General features: G+C 40.3%; 1 protein-coding gene across 1 annotated transcript in view; it reads left to right on the top strand.

The window, feature by feature from the left end:
- The first annotated feature begins 2690 nt into the window (after positions 1 to 2690).
- MYO6 (myosin VI) overlaps positions 2691 to 22920 on the top strand; it is a 108001-nt gene continuing 87771 nt past the window's right edge. The window contains exons 1-2 of the mRNA XM_082669164.1: positions 2691 to 2772; positions 22767 to 22909. Coding sequence (XP_082525290.1) covers positions 22793 to 22909 — 117 coding nt within the window. The 5' untranslated portion in view covers positions 2691 to 2772; positions 22767 to 22792. The remainder of the gene's footprint in view (positions 2773 to 22766; positions 22910 to 22920) is intronic.

Here is a 22920-nt window from a genome sequence, read left to right on the forward strand (position 1 = left end):
GGACAGAGTCAGATTTCTGCCGTAAGGTGAAGGGCTGGGCAGGAGAAGTTAGAATATGGTTCATGTTCATCACAGTTTGCCTTCAGTAGGACCGTGGTGGAAGGACCTTTTGTACGGATGGATTAAGAGATCCTGAAGGGGCGACTTTATTTGAAGGGTTGGGAGGGAAGTTTGAAATAACTAGTGTTGGGCACAGAGAATGTAGGTGAAGTTGAAAGCCAGAATTAGGAGTGTAATAAAATCAGGCTGGGGAAAACCAACAGACCACAGGGTGTGGCAGTAAGGAACAGAGCAGAGTGAAAGAGAAGTTTGTTCTTTAAGGAGGCAAAGAAAAAGAAGAGGATGGAGCAGAGGAATAAAGTACCAGCCTGCTTGAGATGGAAGAATGCTTCTGTGGTTTGAAACCATTATAGAAAAAGTGAAAGCCATTTGCTGTTTAATTTGTTAATCCTTGGAACTGGTAGAAGAGGCACAAGTGTAACTATGTAGGAGTCCCTTTGTAATTCGTTATGTATGAGTACTTAGTGCATACTTCTCCAAATATGCGTTTGTCGTATGTATAACATTTTTCATTAAGTAAATGTAAATTTTCGTTTATTTATCTAGTAGTTTACCCAGTGACTATTTTTTTCAGGGCCAACCATGTGGTTTTCCCAAGTTAATCATTTGAAACCTTTCTCATATTGAAGAAGAAAGTCATAGCAGCATATACAGCCATAAGAAATACTGGAAGTTCTGCTAAAGTGCCTTCTTTGGGGGAAAATAGTATTGTGTAGTAATTAAGATCACAAATTCTTAATTTGTCAGATTTACGCATCTGTTTCTTTGTGGTTAATTTTTCCCCCTATTTAAAGTTCTTCCCTGTTCTGGGGTCATGAGGATAATCTCCTGTATAAACTTCCAGAAGCTTTATTGTTTGCTTTGCACATGTAGATTTTATAATTCACCTGTGTATAATTTTTGTGTGTGATGTAAGTCTCAAATTTCATTTTTTCCCAAATGTATTCCAGTTTTTCTAGTAGCATTTATTGAAAAGTTAGTCTTTCCCCTGCATTGCTACTATTACTCTGTATTGCTCCTTTTGTTGTTAAGCAAGTATTCATGGTACTTCATATGTGTATGAGTCTTTGTTGTGTTCCATTGGTCAATTTGTCTGTTCATGCACCATTATCACACTGGCTCATTGTAGCTTTATAGTAAATCTTACCTTTCCATCTAGTTCTTCTTTGAGGATATCTTGACTGTTCTTGGCCTTCACATTTCTGTATAAATTCTAGAATCAGCTTGTAGAGTTTTTTTTAAATAAATAAATAATTTATGTTTGGCTGCATTGGGTCTTTGCTGCTGCACACGGGCTTTTCTCTAGTTGCGGCGAGTGGGGGCTACTCTTCGTTGCGGTGCGTGGGCTTCTCATTGAGGTGTCTTCTCTTGTTGCGGAGCATGGCGTCTAGGCATGCGGGCTCTAGAGCAAAGGGTTAGTAGTTGTGGTGCACAGGCTTAGTTGCTCTGCAGCATGTGGGATCTTCCCGGACCAGGGCTCAAACCCGTGTCTCCTGCATTGGCAGGTGGATTCTTAACCACTGCGCCACCAGAGCAGTCCCTCAGCTTGTAGAGTTCTAAAGAAAAAGATCTGTTGGAATTGTAATTCGGATGCATTGAACCTACAGGTCACTTTGAAGAGAACTGACGTCTACTGTATTGAGTCTTCTCATCTAGGATCATAGTGGATTGCTTAATTTATTTAGGTCTTTGTTAATTTCTCATAATGATATTTTAGAGTTTTCTATGTAGTAGTCTTACTTATATGTTTTTTTTTTAACTTTAACTTTGCTCTTATCTCAGACTTTCAGAAAAGTTTCAAGAACAGTACTCTACAAAAACTCTTGCATACCCTCTACCGAGTTTCCCTATATGAACACATTAGCACATTTTCCTTCTTGCCCTCATCATGCTTACAGACTTAAACCTGTTCCTTTACCCCTAAACACTCCAGTGTGTGTTTCCTAATAACCAAATGTTATTTAAAATTTGCAGATCATAATCAGAGCTCATGCATAGCAAAAGTAAATCCCAGACCATGCATTATGTTTGGTTGTCAAGCTGCTTTAGTTTCCTGTCACCTGTGACAGTTTCTCATCTTTCTTTGTTTCATGACCTTGAAATTTTTGAACAATTCAAGCTAGTTATTTTGTATAAAGGTTCTCAATTTGAGTTTGTCTAATGTTTCCTCATGGTGAGATTTAAGCTGTATGTACATTTTCAGCAGAAGTACCACAGAAGGGGTATGATGTACTGAGCAGAACTTTGATCATTTGGTTAAGGTGGTGTCTGCCACTTTACATGTAAAGTTACTGTGTTCTGCTTTGTAATTAAGTGTCTTTGGGGAGATACCTGTATTTTTAAATTAGATTTATTCTTAGGTATTTGATATTGTTTGGTGCTATTGTAAATGATATCTTTAAAAAATTTTTATTTTTAAACTATTACAGTGTATAAAAATGTAATTCATTCAGTACATTGATCTTATATTCCACACGTTTACTAAACTCACTTATTGTAATTTATCTGTAGATTTGAAAAATATTTTCTTTGTATACAGTCAGGTCTGTAAATAAGAGTTTTATTGCTTCCTTTCTAATCCTGCTATCTTTTGCTTTTCCTTGCCTTACTGAACCTACTAAGACCTCAGCTGAAATGTTGAACAGAAGTGGTGGTAGCAGGTTTCCTTACATAGTGTCTGTTTTTAAAGGAGAAGCTTTCTGTGCTTAATTCGTAAGTATCATTTTTCTTTTTTCATAGATTGTTAGATCAAATTAAGGAATTTACCTTTTTTTCTGAGTTTTCTGAGGGTCATTTTTAAAAAATGACAACTGGCTGTTGAATTTTACTGAATGTTTGTAGTGTTAATGAATCCTAATAATTGATTTTAAGAAAAAATTCAAGTTTATGGAGGTATAGTTTACTTACAATAAAATTCACTTTTTTAAGAGTACAGTTTGAGGTTTAGAATAGTTCCGTTTCCCGCCGAAGTTCCTTCATTCCCCGTTTTTGTCAGTCCCGTTGCCCTTCCTCAGCTCCTGATCCCCTCCCCAATCTGATTTCTGTTATTTTAGATTAGTTTTGCCTGTTCTGTCATTTCAGGTAAGTGGAATCTTACACTGTATATTCCTGGTGTCTTGTGTCTTTCACTTAGCATAATTCATGTTGTTGTGTCTATCAGCACCTCAGTCCTATTTACTGCTGAGTAGTTTTCCATTATATGGATTTTTGTTTATGTGCTCATCTGTTGATGGAAGTTGTAATTGTTTCCCGTTTAGGGCAGTTACACACACACAAAAAAGCTGCTGTAAATATTTGGATATAATTTTTTGTGTGGATATCTCTTTTGGGTAAATTTCTAGGGTAGTAGGATTTCAGATAGTATGGTAAACAATATATGAGAGTGTCAATTGTTCTGCATCCTTGCCAACACTTGGTAGTGTCAGTTTTTAAAATTTTAGCCTTTCTAGTGGATGTGTAGTATTATCTTATTGGGGTTTTAAGGTGCATTTCTCTGATGATTACAGTGTTGAACATTATTTCCTGTGCTTCTTTGCCATCCATTACAATTTTGAGTATCTTTTCATAGATTGATTTTTTAAATGTTAAAACAAAGTTGCATTCTTGGAATAAACCAAGTATGGTTGTGGTATATTGTACTTTTTACTTATTACTAGATTTGGTTTGCTGGTATTTGTTTAGGATTTTTGTATCTATGTTTTGTAAATTTTATTACCAAGGTTACTCTACCCTCAGGATGAATTGTGGAATTCTTTGCAGGATGGCTGTATAAAATATCCGTCAGTTTAATTCCTTGACTATTTTCTTTTGAGAAAATATTGGGTAAATAAAGTATACAAGAAAAGTTGAACTATGTTCATGTTTTGTCACATAAACATGTAGGACTAAAAATTTGCTTCTGATGCCAATTTAAATATTTCTGGATCCAGGGTACAGTTAGTTCTTCAAGTTATGTATGGTGCACTCTAAACTCCTCTGTGTATGCAACATTTATAGAAGGTTTATTGTGTCCTTGGGTTGAGGGCTTGAGGGCTTGAGGATACACAGTCAAACGCCCCCATCGTCAGTTACTTCAGTTTAGGGGGAAGAGCTTAAGCAAACACTAGTAATAACATTTTCTCATGCTCTGTTTGGAAAATTGCATGCGGGATGAAGTGGGACCAAAGACGAGAAAGAGTGGTGGGAGGAGATTGGGCTGAGGCAGGAGAAGCTTCAGAGAAAGGTGATGCCAGAGCTTTGGTTCTGGAATGATTTTGTCAGAGGAAGCCATTTGAGCAAATGCTTGGGGATCGGCTCAGCCTGGAGTACTTGGGTTGAAAATGGCTGGAGGAAGGAGATGAGAGAAAGTAGTTACCCAGAGAAATAAGCATTTGCCATGCTATTAAACAAATGAAAACAATTAAGGTAATGTGATAGTCCTTCATATGCAGTGTATACTTCAACTAAAAACAATAACGAGAGTTCATCTGTACGTTATGCGAGGTACAGCTGGTGAGCTGAGGGAAGATGCAGGAATGTCTGCAGGCTCACTTGCTATCCAGACGACTGGTTCAGGCCGCCAGTCTCACTGTGCACTATGCCTTTCAAATTTGTGCCAGGCTCTGCAGTCCGTTGCCAGGTTTCACTGAATCTAAATTCTGTCCTAATAACCATCAGTTCTAAGGCGCACAATTATTTTATGTACTTCTGAAAGAGAAAAAATAACACTGCCAATTAAGTCATGACACACCATTGATTGCTAAATGCATCTTAGTTCTAAACATGTTAGCACGTGTAAAAGGTACATATTAGAATTGTGGAGATATGCGGTATTTCGTTTAATCCTTACAATAACAATGTTGGTAGGTGTCACCCCCTTATTAATCACTATGTCATGGTTTTTCAGAGTAGCTGTTATTGCGTATTCCAACCTGTGGTTTTGACTCCTCAAATGCTGAATTACACAGTACTATAATTTAGTTAATTGCCCTTTATTATTAAACATTTAGCTTATTTCTAAGATTTTTCTTTTTCTCTTCCTTGTCTTTTTTTCTTGTTTTTTTTTTTTAAGTACCACTTCAGAGAATATCTCTGTAGCTAAGCTTCTGATTATTTTAAGTATAGATGGCTAGAAGTAAGAAAAGTCTAAACATTCTTAAGACTCAATATATGCATATAGCCATGTTGCTTTTCAAAACTGTAATACCAGTTTATATTTTTCACAACAATGCTTGAAGATGTAAGTTCCACCATAACTTCTTTAGCATTTGTTATTACAATAAACTTTTTTTCTAATTCTGTAGGCAAGAATGGTATCTCATTTTCATTTGCATTTTTTGGATTATTAGATTGAAGACTTGTTCACGTTAATTTTTATAGGAGTTTATCATTGATGTGTAAGTTTCTGGAATTTTTTTGTTGTTATAAGTAAATTATAAATAAAGTACAGATGTAATTATGCAGCCATCATGACATTTTTAATTACTAGATTTAGTTTTCCCCTACAGTAGCATAATAGCCAGATTTTTAATTTTAAAAAATAATTGGTGTAGTTAGAAAATTTTTGGAGTCCTGTTGAATTTCTTATTTTGATCTGTGGCTCAATTGTGAATTTTTCTAGGTAAGATTTCATATTTAGAAGAATTAATGAACTTAATATGTATAATGTTTATGATCCTGTTAACGGTGGGATAAAATTGTAATTGCTGTGAAACCTGATTAAGTCTCTGAAAAAATTTTAAATTGTAATGGTACATGTTTAAAATGTAATAAGATGTGCTATACTAGGTGGTAAAAAAAATTTTGGGCATTTAAGTAATAACACAAAGATTCTGTTAAAATCTTTTCCTCTTGATTTTATTCCATTAGTAAAAGTACTTCATCAAGGAGACTGATTTTTCAGCTGATATAAGAATGAAAAAAAATATTTTTCACCTTGATCTTTTATAAGGATCTGTTTGAATACTTGTGAAGTAGAAGCATTGGGGTTGAACATTTAAAAAGATTTCTCTTGAGCCACACTACCTGCTATTTCTAAATGGCTTTCAGAAATATATATTGAAGTGCATACTTGAATCCTTTTTAGGGAACAAAAAATGGATTATTAAGTAATATATATTAAATTGCAGACTTTTCTTGTGGCATAATAGTTCTATCAGTGGGCTCTGATAGAAATAGATTATTGAAAGAAAGTTGAAGAGTTGGCACAGTTTAATGGGAAGCAAATGGATGGACAAAGGGGAGCCTTGTCCAGTGCTCTTTGTTAGGCGGCTGTGGATGAGTCACTTAACTTTGCTCTGTCTTTGTTTTTGTATTTGGAAATTAACACAGTAACCATGTCATTGATTGTTCATATCATAGAAACAGTTAAATTCTGATATTCTGCTGAAGAGCTGGTCCACCAGTCACTATGATTATTTGGTTCTTAGTCTTTAGTTTGGGGTTAAGATGAATTTCTTTCATGGCTTGATCCAATCTAGCATGTTTTAAATGATTTTGCTCTCTTGATATTAATGGGGTACCTTGGATGATGATATGGCCTATCAGTATCTTGTTAACAAGGTAAGAGTAGATTATTCTCTAGAAGATAGGTTGGACTGTATAATTATTTTTACAGAGTTAAAAGAGGAGAATTTGTGCCAGAGAAATCAAGATCCCAAACGTGTATTTTTGTCATGCCAAAAAATAACTACAATGTTTTCTCTCAAGCTTATTCAGAGGGGTAGGTAGAGCTTCTCTGAAGCTTCCTGAATCTTTCTACATCTGTTTTATCCAGCTGTTGAATCTTAGAATGTAGCATTTGAGGATACTGCAATAAAGCAAAAATGCAAAAGTTGTAGGACTTTTATGGGATTGGTACCATGTGGTGGGTCCAGTAAGTGAAGAATGATGGGCTGGAGTTCTGCTAGCTTTGGGTACTTACATTTTTCCTTTATTGTGCTTTTTCATTTATTGTATACATTTGAGTATTTCTGTTAACATTTCTGTGAAACTTATTTTCTTATCATGATTTTAAAATTGAAAAGATACTGTATGATTTTACTCTACCCTGGAATTAAGGCTCTTTCCCCTTAGGGAACACATTCCCAGTTTTATAATGAGAGTGAGAATACAAGTCAGCAAGACCACAATTCACTTACCTGAAATGCATTTAATGGCAGACTTTAAAAAATTAAGTTAAAAAACTCTTAAATAATGAACAATTGTGTTAATAAAGTATTGGGGCTTTTTAAAAAAACAATGATTAAAATTTCAGATGTTGTGAAATTGTCAGATTAATAGGCTTTGCTTTGTTAAACATCCCCGATTGCAATGATGAAAATAATTAGCAGTGAGTTATTCTATAAAAATATTTTGTTTGTTAAACATGAATTTCTTGTTTGCATACATTTATCTCTTCTTTCTCTCCTGAGACTTCATTAAAATGATAGCACAGGAATTAAAAAAAAAGGTAGAAGTCTGTGGCAAAGAGATCAGAAGAAGGTAGTAGCAGATGAGGAATTTCAGCAAATTGGGATGAAGGAATATTATCTGACTTAGTTAACTAGAGGAATCTGTATTCTAAGTTCTTGCAGAGAAGAAAAACCAACACGAGCAGATCAGACCAAACTGAAGGCTCCCTGCAAGGCTTCGGGTTTGGGGGTTTCAGTTAGTACAGAAGCTGAGGCTGAAGACTTGGCAGAAAACCGGGGGGCTTGACTGAAAGGCTGTGTGGGAAGAGGTGAGGCCCCCGGTTCCGTGACTGTTTTACCAGAGACCAGAGGCCTTGTTCTCTGGAAAATGGCCCTTTACCAGAGTAAGATGAACAGATACTACCAGTGGGAACACGCCCCCAGAAAGGCTGAGTGCTGCCCGGGCACTTGAGAATGAAGACTGCCTGCCGGGTGACGGTCTCGCTCTACAGAGCTCCTGGTCAGCTTTTACGTGCCTTGTAAATGTGAATGGAAAACGAATGTGTTGAGGAAAGCCTTCCCATGAAAGAGAAAGAGCAGAAACAATAGGAAAAAAAACAACAAGAAGGAAACAAAAACAGTGGAGGGAAATTAGACATGTGATTGTGGAAGTAGACATTTCAACAGTAGGATTAGAAAGTCGAGCGGGGACATTTCCAAGCAGGTGGAATAAGGAGGTAAAGGAACGCATGATAGAAACGAGGCGTATTTGAGCAAACTCAGGAGCAGCATCAAGGTACAGCGCCGGCAGGATGAGGACAAAAAACAGGAAGGCATTTTAAAGAAGTAACATCAGAACACTTGTCAGCCTTACGTGCCTCGTGCCTCCAGAGTGACTGTGCTCTCAGGGCGCGCAGCTCAGTGCATCCAAGCACCGCATACCTAATGTGTCCTGGGGGAAGTTTAGATCCTTGATGCTTGCAGTTCAGAGGGGAGAAGAAAGAGGAGGTAAAGGGATGGGGCATCTGAAAGGCAGAACAGTCGTGGATGCTAATTGTTACACTTTTAAAATCCTGGAGAAAAATGACTTTCATCCTGGAATTCAGTGTGTGCGTGTGTGTGTGTGCGCGCGCACACTGTCTATCGCTAGGTATGAAGGTGGACGTGAAAGGACTCCAGTGTGTACCCAGGAGGGAGCGTGAAGGGAGCCCGGGATGATGCTGGGTGGCGGGTCCAGCGGGCAGCTGGGCACGGGGGAGACGGGAGGGCAGGGCCCTGTGATGGTTATATAAGCCTTTTAAAATAGTATATTCGGCTTAAAAAAAACCCCGTTCTTTTATCACTTTAATAAAAAAGTTAAAGTGCATCTTCATGAAGTGCTGTCAGTATTGAATAGGACTGTGAGACTGTAATTCACACCACTTTAAGTGAACAACTAAACGGAAGGAAAAAAAGCAGAGTGAAATCAGGGTGAGAAGCAGTTCTTTTCCTCATGAAGAGTACTCAGTAGTTCTATTGGATTCTATTCTAGGACAGTAATTCTTGTGAACTGAGACTAAATTGTAGCTGAGTTGAATTTTAATTGTTGAATAATTACTGTGTAATTATGTCCACAAGATGCATGCGATTATAAAAATAGTAACTGCATTCAAGAACTACTCTGACTTAAAGTTTTTGGACTCAGTTGACCGCGGTAACTAGGGACTTGACAAATGAAGTTGATACTGTAAAAACTCAAGATTGAATTTTGGTGTAGGTGGAAAGCAGCAGCTTTAAAGGAAACCATTCATAGCTATGTTGGAGTAAAGGCAAAATGCCCAAAGTGCAGTGGAGGAGAGGGTTTTCACTGGGAGATCTAATGAGAAAACAAAACAGCTTGCTTACTTTTAACTCTGTTTAGGAAAACTGAAGCCCTTTAACCCTGTAAGTAGCATTTCTTTGAGATGATGTCATGTTTTATGAGCTGGGAAGCTGCACGAATCTTTGGATCGTATAATCACTATTTTACATTTTGGAGTGATTATTTTTGTTTGTGAAAAGTTAACTATCAAGTGCCTTGACAAAACCATTGTAGGTTCATGACACACTTTGTATAAGGGATCACAGAAACATATAAATTGTGTTTGTCTCAAGTCATGCTCTGAAAAATCAAAAATCCAGGTAGATTTTTCCACTCAGAGAAATCCCAGTTATAGTGTTTATTTGGCCACATATACTTTTTTTAAGTCAAAATCTGCCTTTAAAAAAAAAAACTAACTTTCACCTAAACTTTGCCAACTGGTAAATATTTGTGTTTTTATCCATGTTTTGAGAATCTATTATGTTACCCTATTTCCTTAATTTTATTTATCCAGCACATTTGTGGGAAATGCTAAGTTGGATGGCCAGCAATGACTATATCTGATTGGAGGGGTATGTACAGTCCAACAGATTGTAACAATCAGTTTTCATTTAATTTTGTTTGAAACACCTAGTTGGTTACTAACCCTGTTCCGTCTCTCTGTCTGTTCGTGCATTCACTAATGATTTACTGCTATCTGGTTTCTGTCCCGTTTTGTCATTCTCTCTGATACTGCCCTAATTGGATGTTTTTTTCCTCATCGTGTTGGATTCTTACACACAGTCTTTTCTACCAGAACACCGTGATCTTTCTAATATGCAAATCTAATTAGATGGCTCTCCATTGCCTGTGGAATAAAGAATCAGAGTTAAGGCGCTTTATGCTTTGGCATGGATCTGCCTTTCCAGCTTCTTTTTCCTTCTCCTTTTCTATACACCCTCCAGCTTCAGTTTTGCATTTTTGAATTTCTCCTTTTGTTCTTTCCTTGGTCTGGAATGCTCTTCCCTGATTCTCTATTTGTTGAAATCTTTGGACCTTCGAGACCCAGCTTACATCACTCTCTCTCTCCAAAGTCGAGGCCCCCTTGGGTTGCCATCAGTCAGGTAGCCAGAGTCATCTTGTCTTAATGTTCCCATATAAGAGTATTTTACTTTGGCCTCTTATTTGTGTAGGACAGCATGGCCAGGGAAGAGCAAAGGTGTTTGTAGATGGGAGAGGGACAAAGATGATAGATCCAGGAGAAGCAACGTGAACATCATGAATGTCATCAGTGTTTGAAATGTTCAGATTAATATTTCAGAAAAGTCTGAGCCCTAGGCAGTTACTAAGGCAGGCAAATGTAGACTTGTTTATAAAGCAAGAAAATCCTTGCTTTGGTTTATTCCCCTCATTTACTTACTAACGCGTAAGGTTTGTGTAGCTTGGGGTTAGAATCTTCATCTCGAGGAATTAAGGTAGCCACTATGTTTTGATTTTTGCCTGTTTTGGGGGGCCTACGTTAGTGTCCTCAGATGGGGGAAAGGTGAGGAAAGAGAAGGTGGTGTAGACTAACCGTACCTACTTTATAGCACTTCGGGGCAGTGTTGCGGTGCCGGATTTCTGACCACCCTTCCCCGCCTCTGCATTTGGATACCTGGGATATTATCACTTTAGTTATTCTCCCTTGACCCTGCCGTGAAATAATTAGTTTGAATTCTTTAAATGGCAATGGGAGATAACTTTGTAACTTTTTGGAGTTGTTAGGATCTTATTTCTACCTGTGTTTTGTTTTTAAGAAAAAAATGTGCTTTTGTTTTTTGTTTAGGATGAGAACTACTAGTTTTTTTTTTTCTGGTGCTATGCCTGGCACATAATAGGAGTTCAGTAAATTCAGTAGAATGTGTTTGTAATCAGGCCACTTCATGATTCGAAGGCCCCTTCAGACTCACTCAAGAGCTGTGTGATGTTAAGTGCTGAAGAGATTACATTTTGTAGGAAGACATGTTTTTCAAGTATTTATACAGCCTCATCATCCTATGGCTACCTCGAATAGTTAACATTTAGGATAAGTATGGTTCCGCCCGTTATAAAAGTGAGACGAAGTAGAATTAGGTGAGTCACTCCGTGTTTTCTCTGGGAGCTGTTTCGGCATGGATTTGTCAGACACTTAACATCTTAGTGCTCTGATGGTTGGCCGTCCTACTAGTGGTTGGTAGTCGAGAAAGAGAAATGGTTCCTGAAGTCCGTAAATAGTTTCCAGTTTGTCCTTCCAAAGCTGGTGAAATTCCTGTTAGAAGATATTATCGAACAGTATGGTTGACTCGTAGGCTTACACCTAGAAATACTAGGATACTTGGTTGAGGATTAATTTTGTGAGAAAGATTTACTGATTCTCTTACACTTGCTTGCTTGCTTTTTTTTTTTTTTAACTCAAGTGTCTAAGGCATATTTACTCTATGACTTTAATTAAAAGTTAAAAACAGAATTCCTGCCGTGTTGAAAAACTGCTTTCTGTAAGCCTTTGTGGTCGTTAGGAACATTCTGTTGTGACCCAGCTCAGTCAGTAACGAGCTCACCTGCGTCAAATGATGCTTCCTATTCCCATGGCCTGTGGAGCGGTGGGAACGCCTTGCGCACAGTGACGTTAACCACCTTCTTCCTGGATTCTTGTTTGCTTTCTATTGAGTCACATGAGACGCGTGACATCAGCCCTTAACTTTAACCAAAGAAAATTGAGAATTAGCGTGAGGCCGAACGAGATGTGAACGGGTCAACACACCATTCAGAAACACATCCCATGAGGTGTGTTCCCTGATGAATCAGGAGGGGCAGGGACCTGGGAGCTGCTGAAAACGTGCTGAGGCTCCCGTCTGAAGGGCCCTCAGGCACAAGTGGATCTCCTTAGTCTGTCTTCAGTATTTCAGGAAGCCTGGTGGCAGGTTTGTATTTGCTGTGATGGAACTGGTCACTGAAGTGTCCCGTTTCTTCGTTTTTGGTTTCTCATCTCACTGCAGTAACACTAGCTATTTTTATAGGTAGCAGGACCGTAGAATTAGTCAGTTTAACAGCTACCTGTTTTGTGCCAAGCATTGTTCTGGGCATCTAGGTTCATAGCAGCGAATAAAATGAAGTCCCTGGACTGAAGAAGCTTATATTCTAAATAACTAAAACACATAGTAAGTTTGCCAGATGTTAAGTACTATATAGGAGTAGCAAGGCTGGGGAGAGCGTTAAGTTGTGCTGGTTTCGGGGGGATGGGCGGGCTTTGTGTTTTCAGGAAGCTGATGCAGGAAGCCTCCCTGAGAAGGAGACAGTGGAGCCAGGTCCCGAAGAAGGTACAGAGAAAACTGTCTTGCAGGCAGAGGGATTGCATCGCTAAATACCAGAGGCCTGAAACACAGGCGTGCCTAGCGCGTTTAAAGAACAGCACGGAGACCACCGCGAATGAAGTAAAGTGAGGAGGCGCTGGCGGGGCGGCATCAGAGGAGTTGGGCAGGGGAGAGCGTCTGTGAAGGGTCTGTGGGCCCCCGGGAAGACGTGGGCTTTTATGTGAGTGAGGAGGGCGGCAGTGGCTTAGGTTGTGCCAGGGTCAGGTTGACGGCTGTACCGGCCCTGACTCTGCGCGGGCTAAGGCGGAGGAAGGGAGGGCAGCCAGAAGCCGCTGCGGGATCTTAGTGAGGGACGGGCAGTGCGGCCGACGGTTGGGTTCCCTGGAAGGGCCTCTTCAGGTTCTGGAGAGAATTTGAAGGTGGCGCCAAGAGGATTTGCCGAAGGACTGGATGCAGCCCGGGAGAGGAAGAGGAGGCTGGAGGATGACTTCACAGGTGTTGACGCGTACAAGCGTGAGGATGAAGTTGTCGTTGGATGAGAAGGAAGGGACCAAGCGAGGAAGGCGCAGGAAGGGGAGCTTGGGGGCCGTCGCAGGGCCAAGCTGGAGGCGGCCGCCGCCTCCTGAAGAGTGGAGCGGAGCAGCCCCTGAGCTCGAGGCAGCTGCAGTTCAGGCCAGGGGAGTCAGCTGTGGGCAGCACCCGCATGTGGGTCGCGCTTAAAGCCGTAGGACTAGATGCGACAAGACTAGGTGGGGGAGGAGAGTAGGTGGAGAGAAGGCCCGGGGGTTGATCCCCCAAGAGTTTCTGATGGTGAAAAGATAAGGGGAATGCAGCCAGGGGAGCTGAGGCGATCCGGGGAGCAGACCAGAAGAGTGAGGGATCCTGAGGTCCCTGGAGGAGCTGCTTCAGGGCAGAGCCCTCAGCTCTGTCAGCTGAGGCTGCTTACTTGAGGAAGCCGGGGACTGAGACCTGCTCACATGACTTAGCAGTGGGGAGGAGGTCACCGGAGGCCCTGAAGGGTGGGGATGCAGGCCCCATAGGCGTGGGTTCAGGAGAGGACGAGAAAGGAGGAAATGGAGGCAGTGAGTGTGCACAGTGAGTGGGAAAGTAGCCCACCAGTGAGGAGGGGAAGTGGGTGACGAGAGGAAGAGGGAGGGAAGGAAGCAGAGATGGACGTTGCTGAAGCGCTGTCTTTGCGTGGCCCGAGGGGGTAGGATCTGGGGGGTAAATACAGGGATTGGTCTTAGGTATGAGGAAGGCCCGTTTGGCCTCAGTAATAAACAGGAAAGCAGAATATATGGACACACGTACAGACTGGTAAGTTGTGATGAAAGCTCGAGGAGTATTTGGTTATTTTAAAAACTGAGAAAATTTAAATTTTTACAGATAGTTTGGTAGACAGTTTGGTAGATACAGATAGTTTGGTCGACACTGTCATCAAAACACGTTGTAGAGTGGGGTTAAATAAATTAAATTTGAAAAGAAATTTGAAAAGACAGTTTGTTTCTCATTTTGTAGAATATCTGAACATTCTTATTGCATATTTTTATTGACAGGTCAGTTCAGAAAGAAACAACAATATAAAAATATCTCATAACTGCATCAATAAAGTGAGAAATTCCAACAACAGCCTCCAATCCCTTTCGTTATCCCGGATTCTCAGCTGGTCATTTAAGTGCAGTATTAACTGGAAGACAAAATTACCCCCCATGTATCATCAGGTTTCCCTTGCAGCACAGAGCACCCAAGCCAGAAACTTCTAGTTTGTGCTTGCCTGTAATCTACCCATGAGAGAATTTAAATCCAAGTTAAGACTTTACAAATAAGAAATAATAAACATTTTAATGTTTATGAAAGAAGTGGTAAGAGGGTTTTCATAAAGCCTTTACATATCTTTTAACCTTCATTTATTTCTTATGCCATTAAAACATAGGACAGCAGAGTATGATACAGCTGGGGTTTTTTCCAGATCTGGTGACAAATACAAACCACTGTGTGCACAAGAAGCTTGAAGCAAAGCTGTGCAGTGCAGTGCAGTGCAGTGATGATGAGTTTGGACTCGGGGTCACACAGGATTCATATCTCGCCTCTACACTCATTTCTCAGTTGTCTCTATATGGGCAACTTGCCCAAACTTCCAAACCTCACTTTCAAAACGGGGATGGTAGCTGCCTCCCAGAGCTGTAAACATGAAGTGAGGTAACATGTCCGAGTGTTTTAGTGTGACGCCTGTACATAGTGAAGGTCTGCGAAATGTTGTGAATCTGTGGTTTCCTTTGACCACTTGAATGAACTCCATCCCAGCTGTGAGAAGAAAAGTCACTGTGTCTCCAGTTCCTGTTCTGAGTGATATATGTGTGCACATACCCACACACACAGCCCAAGTTAGTAGAGTTAGAAACAAAACAAAACCTTAGTCTTATAAATTACGTGAGAACTTCATTGAATATCCTGGATTATATTGGCTCATTTATGAAAGAATGATAGAAATGACAATGGAGCAGCGCCTTCCACCCTTCCTTTTTAATTAGTGTCTCTCCTGGTTTATTCCTCCTAATCATAGCATTTGAGAAGTTTGTTGGTTGGTTTGTTTAACGAGTTCCTACCTCAGGAGAGCTGTGTGGCCTGAATTGGATTGGACTTGGGACCACCTCTTAAAACGACCCTGCTGCTCAGAGGTGAAAATATTCACCTCCTGTTTTGGGACATTTTAGGAGAGTTCAAATGCCAGAGATGTCACAGATGTGTTTAAAGGCCTAAGGATTGTTCAGACTTCTTATCACCTTGATTGATGATAGTGTACAGTCTAGACTGGTTTTGATCACACACAGACCTTTGGTTCCTGACAAATTTGAATAACATTGAACTGGGGCCTGCAGTTTAAGCTGCAGAATGTTTCAGTTTGAGCAGAGTAGGGCCATTTTACACAGGCGGGGTCATCCTAGAGAAAAGGCCTTTCTTTGGCTTGAAGACCAACGTGGTTTCTTGAAATTTGATTGCTCTTTTCATTAGCCACTTATTGGGAGGTTAACATGGTCCCTTGGTGGAGAAAATGAAGAAGTCTTCAGTCTTTTACAAACTCCTCTTTTGAAAGACCAGCAAACTTTTAAGAAGTAACTTTTAAATCTAGCACTAATTATCCAGGGAAGGTCTGGATGTAATCATTGGATGATAAATAAAATCTTATTATTAGTCACAGGATGTGGAAAATTTAAATCACCGGGCGTAAATTAATATCTTGCTGTTATATTCTGGTATTTTAACATCTGTAAAAGAAATTTTGAGCTTCTGAAGTAAACTGGGATGTTTAGTCTCTGAATAATACAGAACTTTGTTTAGAATGATCTAAGCTGTGGCCAGGTTATCTTGGTATATAGGTTGTCTGCATGTATTATTTGAATTATGTCTAAATTCAAATCTGTTTTGTGATAGTAATTTATGTAGGAGTTTATAGCTTAAATATAGTTATGATTTCTGTAAAACCTATAAGAAAATCGTATAACCAGTTCTCATAATTCAGATTATATGTATTTGGAGTAATTGGCCTGATTGTATCAATTTTCAGATCATCTTATAAAATATCTTAAATATTTAATAACCATATAATAAACTTATTAATAAAATATTCACCTTATTTTTTTATCCTCTTTTTTTGTTAGCTAGTTCATCTTAGCTATACCAGTTAAGCTAGTTAACCTTGGTGTTCTGAGGCTGTTTCGGAAGAGTCAGGTGGTAATGGGCTTAGCTTGAAACACCAGTGGATACATTGGGCTTTCTGAAGTTATATTTGGAAGTGTAATGTAACCTTTGTTAAAACGGTCACTCATTAGGATCACTCACTAGGCTGTGATTAGGTCACTCATTACGCTGTGATGAACTGGACCTAGTACTACCGAAATCTGAAGGAATGTCATAGCTGGTCTAGACATTGCTCCTTTTGTATGTCTTACACTAAAAAACATTAGAGCTCTGTATTTTCTTGTCGATATCTAAGCCTAAAAAACAGTAGCTAGCGCTTAGTAGGTACTCAGTGAACACACATTGAAAAGTGAGTGAATACCAAAATTACTTCTTAATTGAATTCAGGTAGTCAGGTTTTAGAACTTACCTTTAGATGTTTTCTTATTTTATTTCTTTGTCAGGAGTTTGTATTTAGTGGTAGGTATTTCCTCCCCGTTGTTATTGAATATTTATTGCTGATAATATCAAGACATTCACAATCAATTTTAATATGAATGTGTTGCAGTGAATGCATAATACCGTATTATGGCAATTAAGTAATTCCCATACTTTATTACTAGCTGAACAAGGTTAACTGGGAAATGTTTTCTAGGAAGGCCTTTTAAAAGGTAATTTAGTGACTAAAGGGAAACCTGCTGAAATATTTTTGAGAATTTTGGTGTACAGGTAAGTTCTTAGGGAACTGAAACGCTCAATGAAAGATTGTGCTAGGTACACACAAAATGCACCAGCCACTGGCCAACGGTTACCTGGTGCCCAGTTTTCTCACAGTGTCTGGACACCTGGGAAGCTAATAGCCTTCAGGATACACTGATACAGATGAGAGAAGTTGCCAGTTTCAAGCTTGTGTGCCAAAGGTGCACATAACATTCTTTTGATCAACAGGGCCGGGGCCTGGCCAGATGAAAGAGTAGTCCTTTTAAAAGGCAAATTTGATACATCTACACAGCTCCCTTACCCCCAGTTAGAATTTAAGGTCCTGGAGGGCAGGGATTTTTGCCAGTTTGGTTTACTGCTCTATTCCAAGTGATTGTTTTCCTGTTGGAAGGCTCCGTGAGGCCAGCCCATGTCTTTTTTTTTTTTTCGGCCTATCATTATATCTTTAGCAGCTAGCAGTATGTGTTATATACTAGGTGGTCAACTAAATAATAGTTTACAGAATGAATGACTGTGGAAGGCAAGTCTTATAAGGGTTCTTCCTTCCCTGTTTAATGCTTCTTCCTTGCTGTCTTGGTATCTTACGCCAGCTCTTTCAGCTCAATTCGAAATTAACTTTAGCTAGTACTCAATTTCTGATACCCTAGCTAATAAAAACAAAGCATTGTCATCTATCACAATCAGAAGTTTAAAAGGGTAATCTTTGAAGGTGATGGCGGCACGGCGGGTGATGGTTCCTATTTGGTGGGCTGTGTCTGCATGTTCGGCCCCGGGTACACGGTCCCTTTTGGGATCATCTCTGGAGTTGCCGAGAAAAAAGGACACGGATGTGTAGGTATTTGTCACCCTGGCCTCCAGTACGTTTGCTCTCCAGGGAGCCTCTTGGTGATCTGCTTCTCAACAAAGCCTAAATGAAAGTTCGCATCGTACCTCTGACAGGCTACAAATTGCGTTTCTATCGACTGCTATAGCGCTTACTTTAAAAACATCAGCTGTCAGTTAAAGGCTAAAAATGAGATAATTTTCAGTTGATGATAGCGTAGTATAGAGCATTCCCTCTCTTCCTGAATAACTTAAGGAATTTCCAGAATTTTAAATTTGCTTAGCCAGCCCCAGAGCTTCTCATTTTTTTCTTTTGTATTCCCGCAGTGCATATGTAGTCAGCTCTTAATGTGTTTATGGTTTCTAGTGCAGTAGCACCTGTTTAACTGCTCTTCCTGTGCAGACCTGCTTCATATGTATGAGTGTTGCTTGTATGGGTTTTCTGAATGCTTTTATGGGGACAAATAGTAATATGTCAAAAGAATTTTCTTTTGTGGAATGAATAAATCAGACTTCATTAATGAAGGGTAATTTATGTTATAAATAATTAGGATTCCAAAACTAATTAAATGAAGCCTTATTTTAAAAGAGGTTTTATTTTCGTGAAAGCCTTGCACTCAGTAGAAGATAATCTTTAATTTAATAGAGGTGGGGGTGAGTGTCTACCAGCTCCTCCAGGTACAAGTTACATCATCGACTCAGAGTTACAGAAAGATAAGTTCAGATCAGAATCTGGGCCAGACTGGCCTGGTCCAGAGGCAGTGGGTGTGTTTGATAGTGGTGTTCACAGTGGCTCTTCTGGGGTCATACTGCTCCAGTTTGAACTGGTAATTTGCTTAAGTGCCGAGTTCTAGATTGGAGATCATTTTCCGTCAGAATTTTAAAGGCATTGCTTTATCGATTTCCTGCTTTCAGTGTTGCTGAAGCCATTTTGATTCATGATCCTTTGGATATGACGCATGTTTTTTCCCCCCTTTTTCTCTGATTTCTCTGAAAATGTGCAGCATCTTCTATTTCTGGTGTTCTGACATGTGACATGTTGTCCTTTTGTCTGTCCTTTTCCAGGTATTGTGTTGAGGACTTAATTGGCATTTTGGCTAGACTCTAGAGAATCATGCCTTTCAGTTCTGGTGAATTTTCTTTGGATATTGGAAAGCTTTCTCCCCTCTGTGTTTTGAAGGGAACAGGATGTGTGTTTTACCTGGTATTTTGGTGCTGAATCTTTTTACTTGTCTCATTTTTATATCTGTTTTTCTTCTACTTTTTCTTTTTTTGCCCTCCACTTTCTAACTCTTTTTTTTTTTCTTTCTTGGCTTTCTGTAAAAGATAGTCTCAACTTTATTTTCTGTACCTTCTAGTGAATATTTCATTTCCGCTATTACGTTCTTAAAGAAAAATTATTCTGACACTTGTTAAAATGACAAAGACGCCTTTATTCATGACTATTGCAGTAGGAGTGTATTAGCCTGCTTGGGCTGCCGTAATAAAATACCATAGACTGGGTGGCTTAAACAGCAGACATTTATTTTCTCACAATTCTGGGGGCTGGAAGTCTGAGATCAGGTGCCAGCATGGTCGGATTCCAGTGAGGACTCTAGTTCTGGGTTTCAGATGGCTGCCGTTTTGCGGGCCGCTCTCGTGGCCTTTCCCTATAGTGTGTGCATTGAGGTAGAGAGATGTCTCTCTTCCTTTTTTGGTAAGGCTACCAATCCTATTGGATTAGGACCCCACCCTTATGATGACATTAGCCGTGATTACCTCCTGTCTCCAAATACAGTCACGTGGGCGATTACAGCTTCAACATATGAATGTTTGCGGGGGACACAATTCAGTCCATAGCAGACACATACACTCAGCCTATAACAAAGGGGTATTACAGTGGGGAGAACGATTGGGCTTCACTTTGAATGCAGCAAAGACAGCTGGGGATTTATAGCCAGTGAGCAGAGTGCAGGGGTCAGCGGATGAAAAAGACTAAGTGGAAACAGCACAGGTAGGGGATGCTTGCTCAACTGACTTAAAGGGATTCTTTTTGAAGGCAGATTAAGGATTTATATACCAGAGGTAGGGGATGAGGAACTTGATAAGATATCAAGGGTGAGAGAATTTCTCTAAACCGGCTTAGCAGGATTCTTGCTAAAACTGGCCTCTGTAGGCCGAACAAGGACAGCACAGACTCGAAGGCCTAGCAGAGGCCTCGTCAAGAAGAGGGCTCAGAGGTGCTGTCGTCTCCCTCCTTGTGCACTGATGTCTTTAATTTAAAGACTCTTTTTACTGTAGATTTAGGGGTTTGAGGAAGGAGCAGCGTTGGATGTGTAGCTTTAAATCTGTTATCTTAACTGGGAAGCTGCAGTAAGTGGTTCAAAATGGGAAAACAATTTAAATAGTTCAAGGAAATTTGACGTTCTTTTTTGACTATGTGGGTTTTGCTTCACTGTGATTTTTTTCTTCAGATACCTCATGATTCCTAAATGATCCCTCATGACTATTCTATAATTTCCCTTTGTATTTAGAACTATCACAAGACCGTTTACTTGACATTTAGTGGTGGCTTCGAACAAGGGATATGGGGGACTGTAAGGGAAGAGGTGGTGCTAGCATCTGTTGGGTGCCATTAGAATGGGGATCTCAGTTTTACGTCACTTAATCCTCATAGCAATTCTGTAAGGTAAGTGATATCGTCACTTATGGGTAAGGATAAAGATAATGATCAGAGAGATTAAGTAACTTACTTAAGAGCTAGTCAGACAGTGGTGGAGCTTAATTTCAAGCCTAGGTTTTAAGACCTTTCAAGTCTTTCTAGGAGAGCATCTCCTTTTACTCCTCGCAAGCTGTGTGAGCAGTTCATTCAGTCACTCGGTGAAGGTTGGGTTGCCTGCTCCGTGCTGGGCCTTGGTGACACATGAGGGCTAGGCCATGCCCTGATACGACAGGAATATCACGATCAGACTTACTTTCAGTAGGATTTCTGGTGATCTGTGCACACTGGCAAGAGTGGGAGCAGGTGGCTAAGTTCATTACAGGAGTCCTGGTAAAAGGCCATGTTGGTTTTGACCAGGAAGGCAGAGCAGATCCAGGGAAGTGGGTGGATTTGAGATACCCTATTGGAGGTTAGGGGACCGACAGGATTAGGGGGTGATAGGGGTTTAGAAGGAGCTGGAAGAATTGAGCATGACTCTGGGTTTGATTTAAAATGAATGGTGTTGGTGCCTTTAGTGATATAATGAACGTGGTGGAACAGAGTAATAATATAATAATAACAATGTTACATCTGTTAGATATCTCCATGAGGAGGTGTCCAGTATGCAGGTTAAACACCCGGGAACTCAGTGGTGCTGTATAGGCCGGAGAAGTCAATTTGGGCATCACATATATAGATTCTATTTAAAGCATGGGACAAGATATGGTTATTTAGGGCAGGTGTGTGGATGTAGGTGTGTGAAGGTGTGGTAATGCAGATCTGAAGCAGTGTTACTCATTCACTTCTGTGGAGAACCCTCAGTTAATTTCTTAACCCTGAATGGCACTGAAACCTGGTCGCATTTACTGCGTGGGGACAGCAGAAGCCATCCTGTAGCCATGGCATGGAAGACATTAACTAGCAAGCACGTTGCAGACTTGCCAATAGTTAGCAGTGTTTAGATTGAACTATATACCAGACATCCTTGTCTAACGTGAGAGGCTAGGCCTGATGGAAGGTCCATGTGGGAAATCCCAGATCTGAGAACGCCACACAAGAGGCGAGTTACGGCACATGTGTCTTCTTCAAGTGTAGATAAGTAAGGAAAAGTAAGTTCCCGCTGAGGTGCTGAAACTAGGACGTCTGGGATCACTGACTGGGTGATTCATTATAACACGTTAGTCTCACAGAATCCAAGCTCATTAAAATTAAAATATTTTATATGTTATGGACCCTTGGGGATACTCTCAAGACAGAATTGTAAATGTTAGGTCTGAGAATGCCAAGCATGAAAGCAGCTTTCTAGGAATGCTTGAAGGACTAGCCTAGAGTTCAAAATAGGCAAAACCTGGAAACAATATAAACGTTCATGTCCAGGACAGCCCGTAGACAACTGTGCATGTGATTCAGTGGGTTAGTGTACACAGCAGCTTGGCTGCACGTCAGAACGTTTTGCTGAATGAGAAAAGCCATACGCAGAAGCATGCGTACTTAACGGTGGGTGCCTCTGGAGGTAGGGATTGACCAGAAGGAGGCACAAGGGAACTTTCTGGTGAGATGGAAATGTTCTGTCTGTCGATTGGGGTGTTTGTTTGAACGGATATGTCCAGGTGTGGAAACTCATCAACTTGTATCCTTGGAATTTGTACATTTCACTCTCTGTAAGTTTTATTACCTCAGTAACAAAATAAGAAGACAACAAAGCAGTATGCTCAGTGGTTCTGTGGGTATCCCTCTAGGGAGCACAGGGGTGGGGCATCCGTGTAGTCTCAGCTTGTCAGGGAAAGGCTCCCAGAGGAAGTAACCTCTCCTGTGTCTCATTTTTATCCCTCAGGGTCTAAGATAGACTTATTGTTCAAGTCTTAGCCAACTCCACACAATAACGTCTCCTCTTCGGATGACTGTTTAATTTATTGTGCAATCGGGAATATTTCAGGCAGTAAAAAGGAGTGCTAGTATAAATTACAGTGGGCAAGAGGTAAAAACTGTGACCATTGGCTCTCTCTTTCTGCGCTGCTCAAAGTGTAGCTGGTTCTCACTGCAGTCACCACCGAAGGAAGACGGTGGCAAAGCAGGTGTTCCCGGCGGGTAGAGCAGCCTCTGCTTGGTCCCCCTGTACAGGTGGTACAGGGGTGGGTGCAGCGGGATGGCAGGGGTTGGGGATTACCCCTGCAGGGGTGCTCGTGTGTTTCTAAGAATTGCGATTTACGTGTTAACTGAAAAAAAGATTGTTATCTTTTTTCATTTCCAGAGTTACTCACGTTGCTTTGTTCGTTCCTTTGAAACAGGAGATAGTGGATAGCTCCCTTCAGAAATGGAGGACGGGAAGCCCGTTTGGGCGCCGCACCCTACGGATGGATTTCAGATGGGCAATATCGTGGATATTGGCCCTGACAGCTTAACGATTGAACCCTTGAACCAAAAAGGCAAGGTAAGAAGTTT

This window comes from Grampus griseus (genome assembly GCF_964374135.1).
Source record: "Grampus griseus genome assembly, chromosome: 13".
Lineage (NCBI taxonomy): Eukaryota > Metazoa > Chordata > Mammalia > Artiodactyla > Delphinidae > Grampus > Grampus griseus.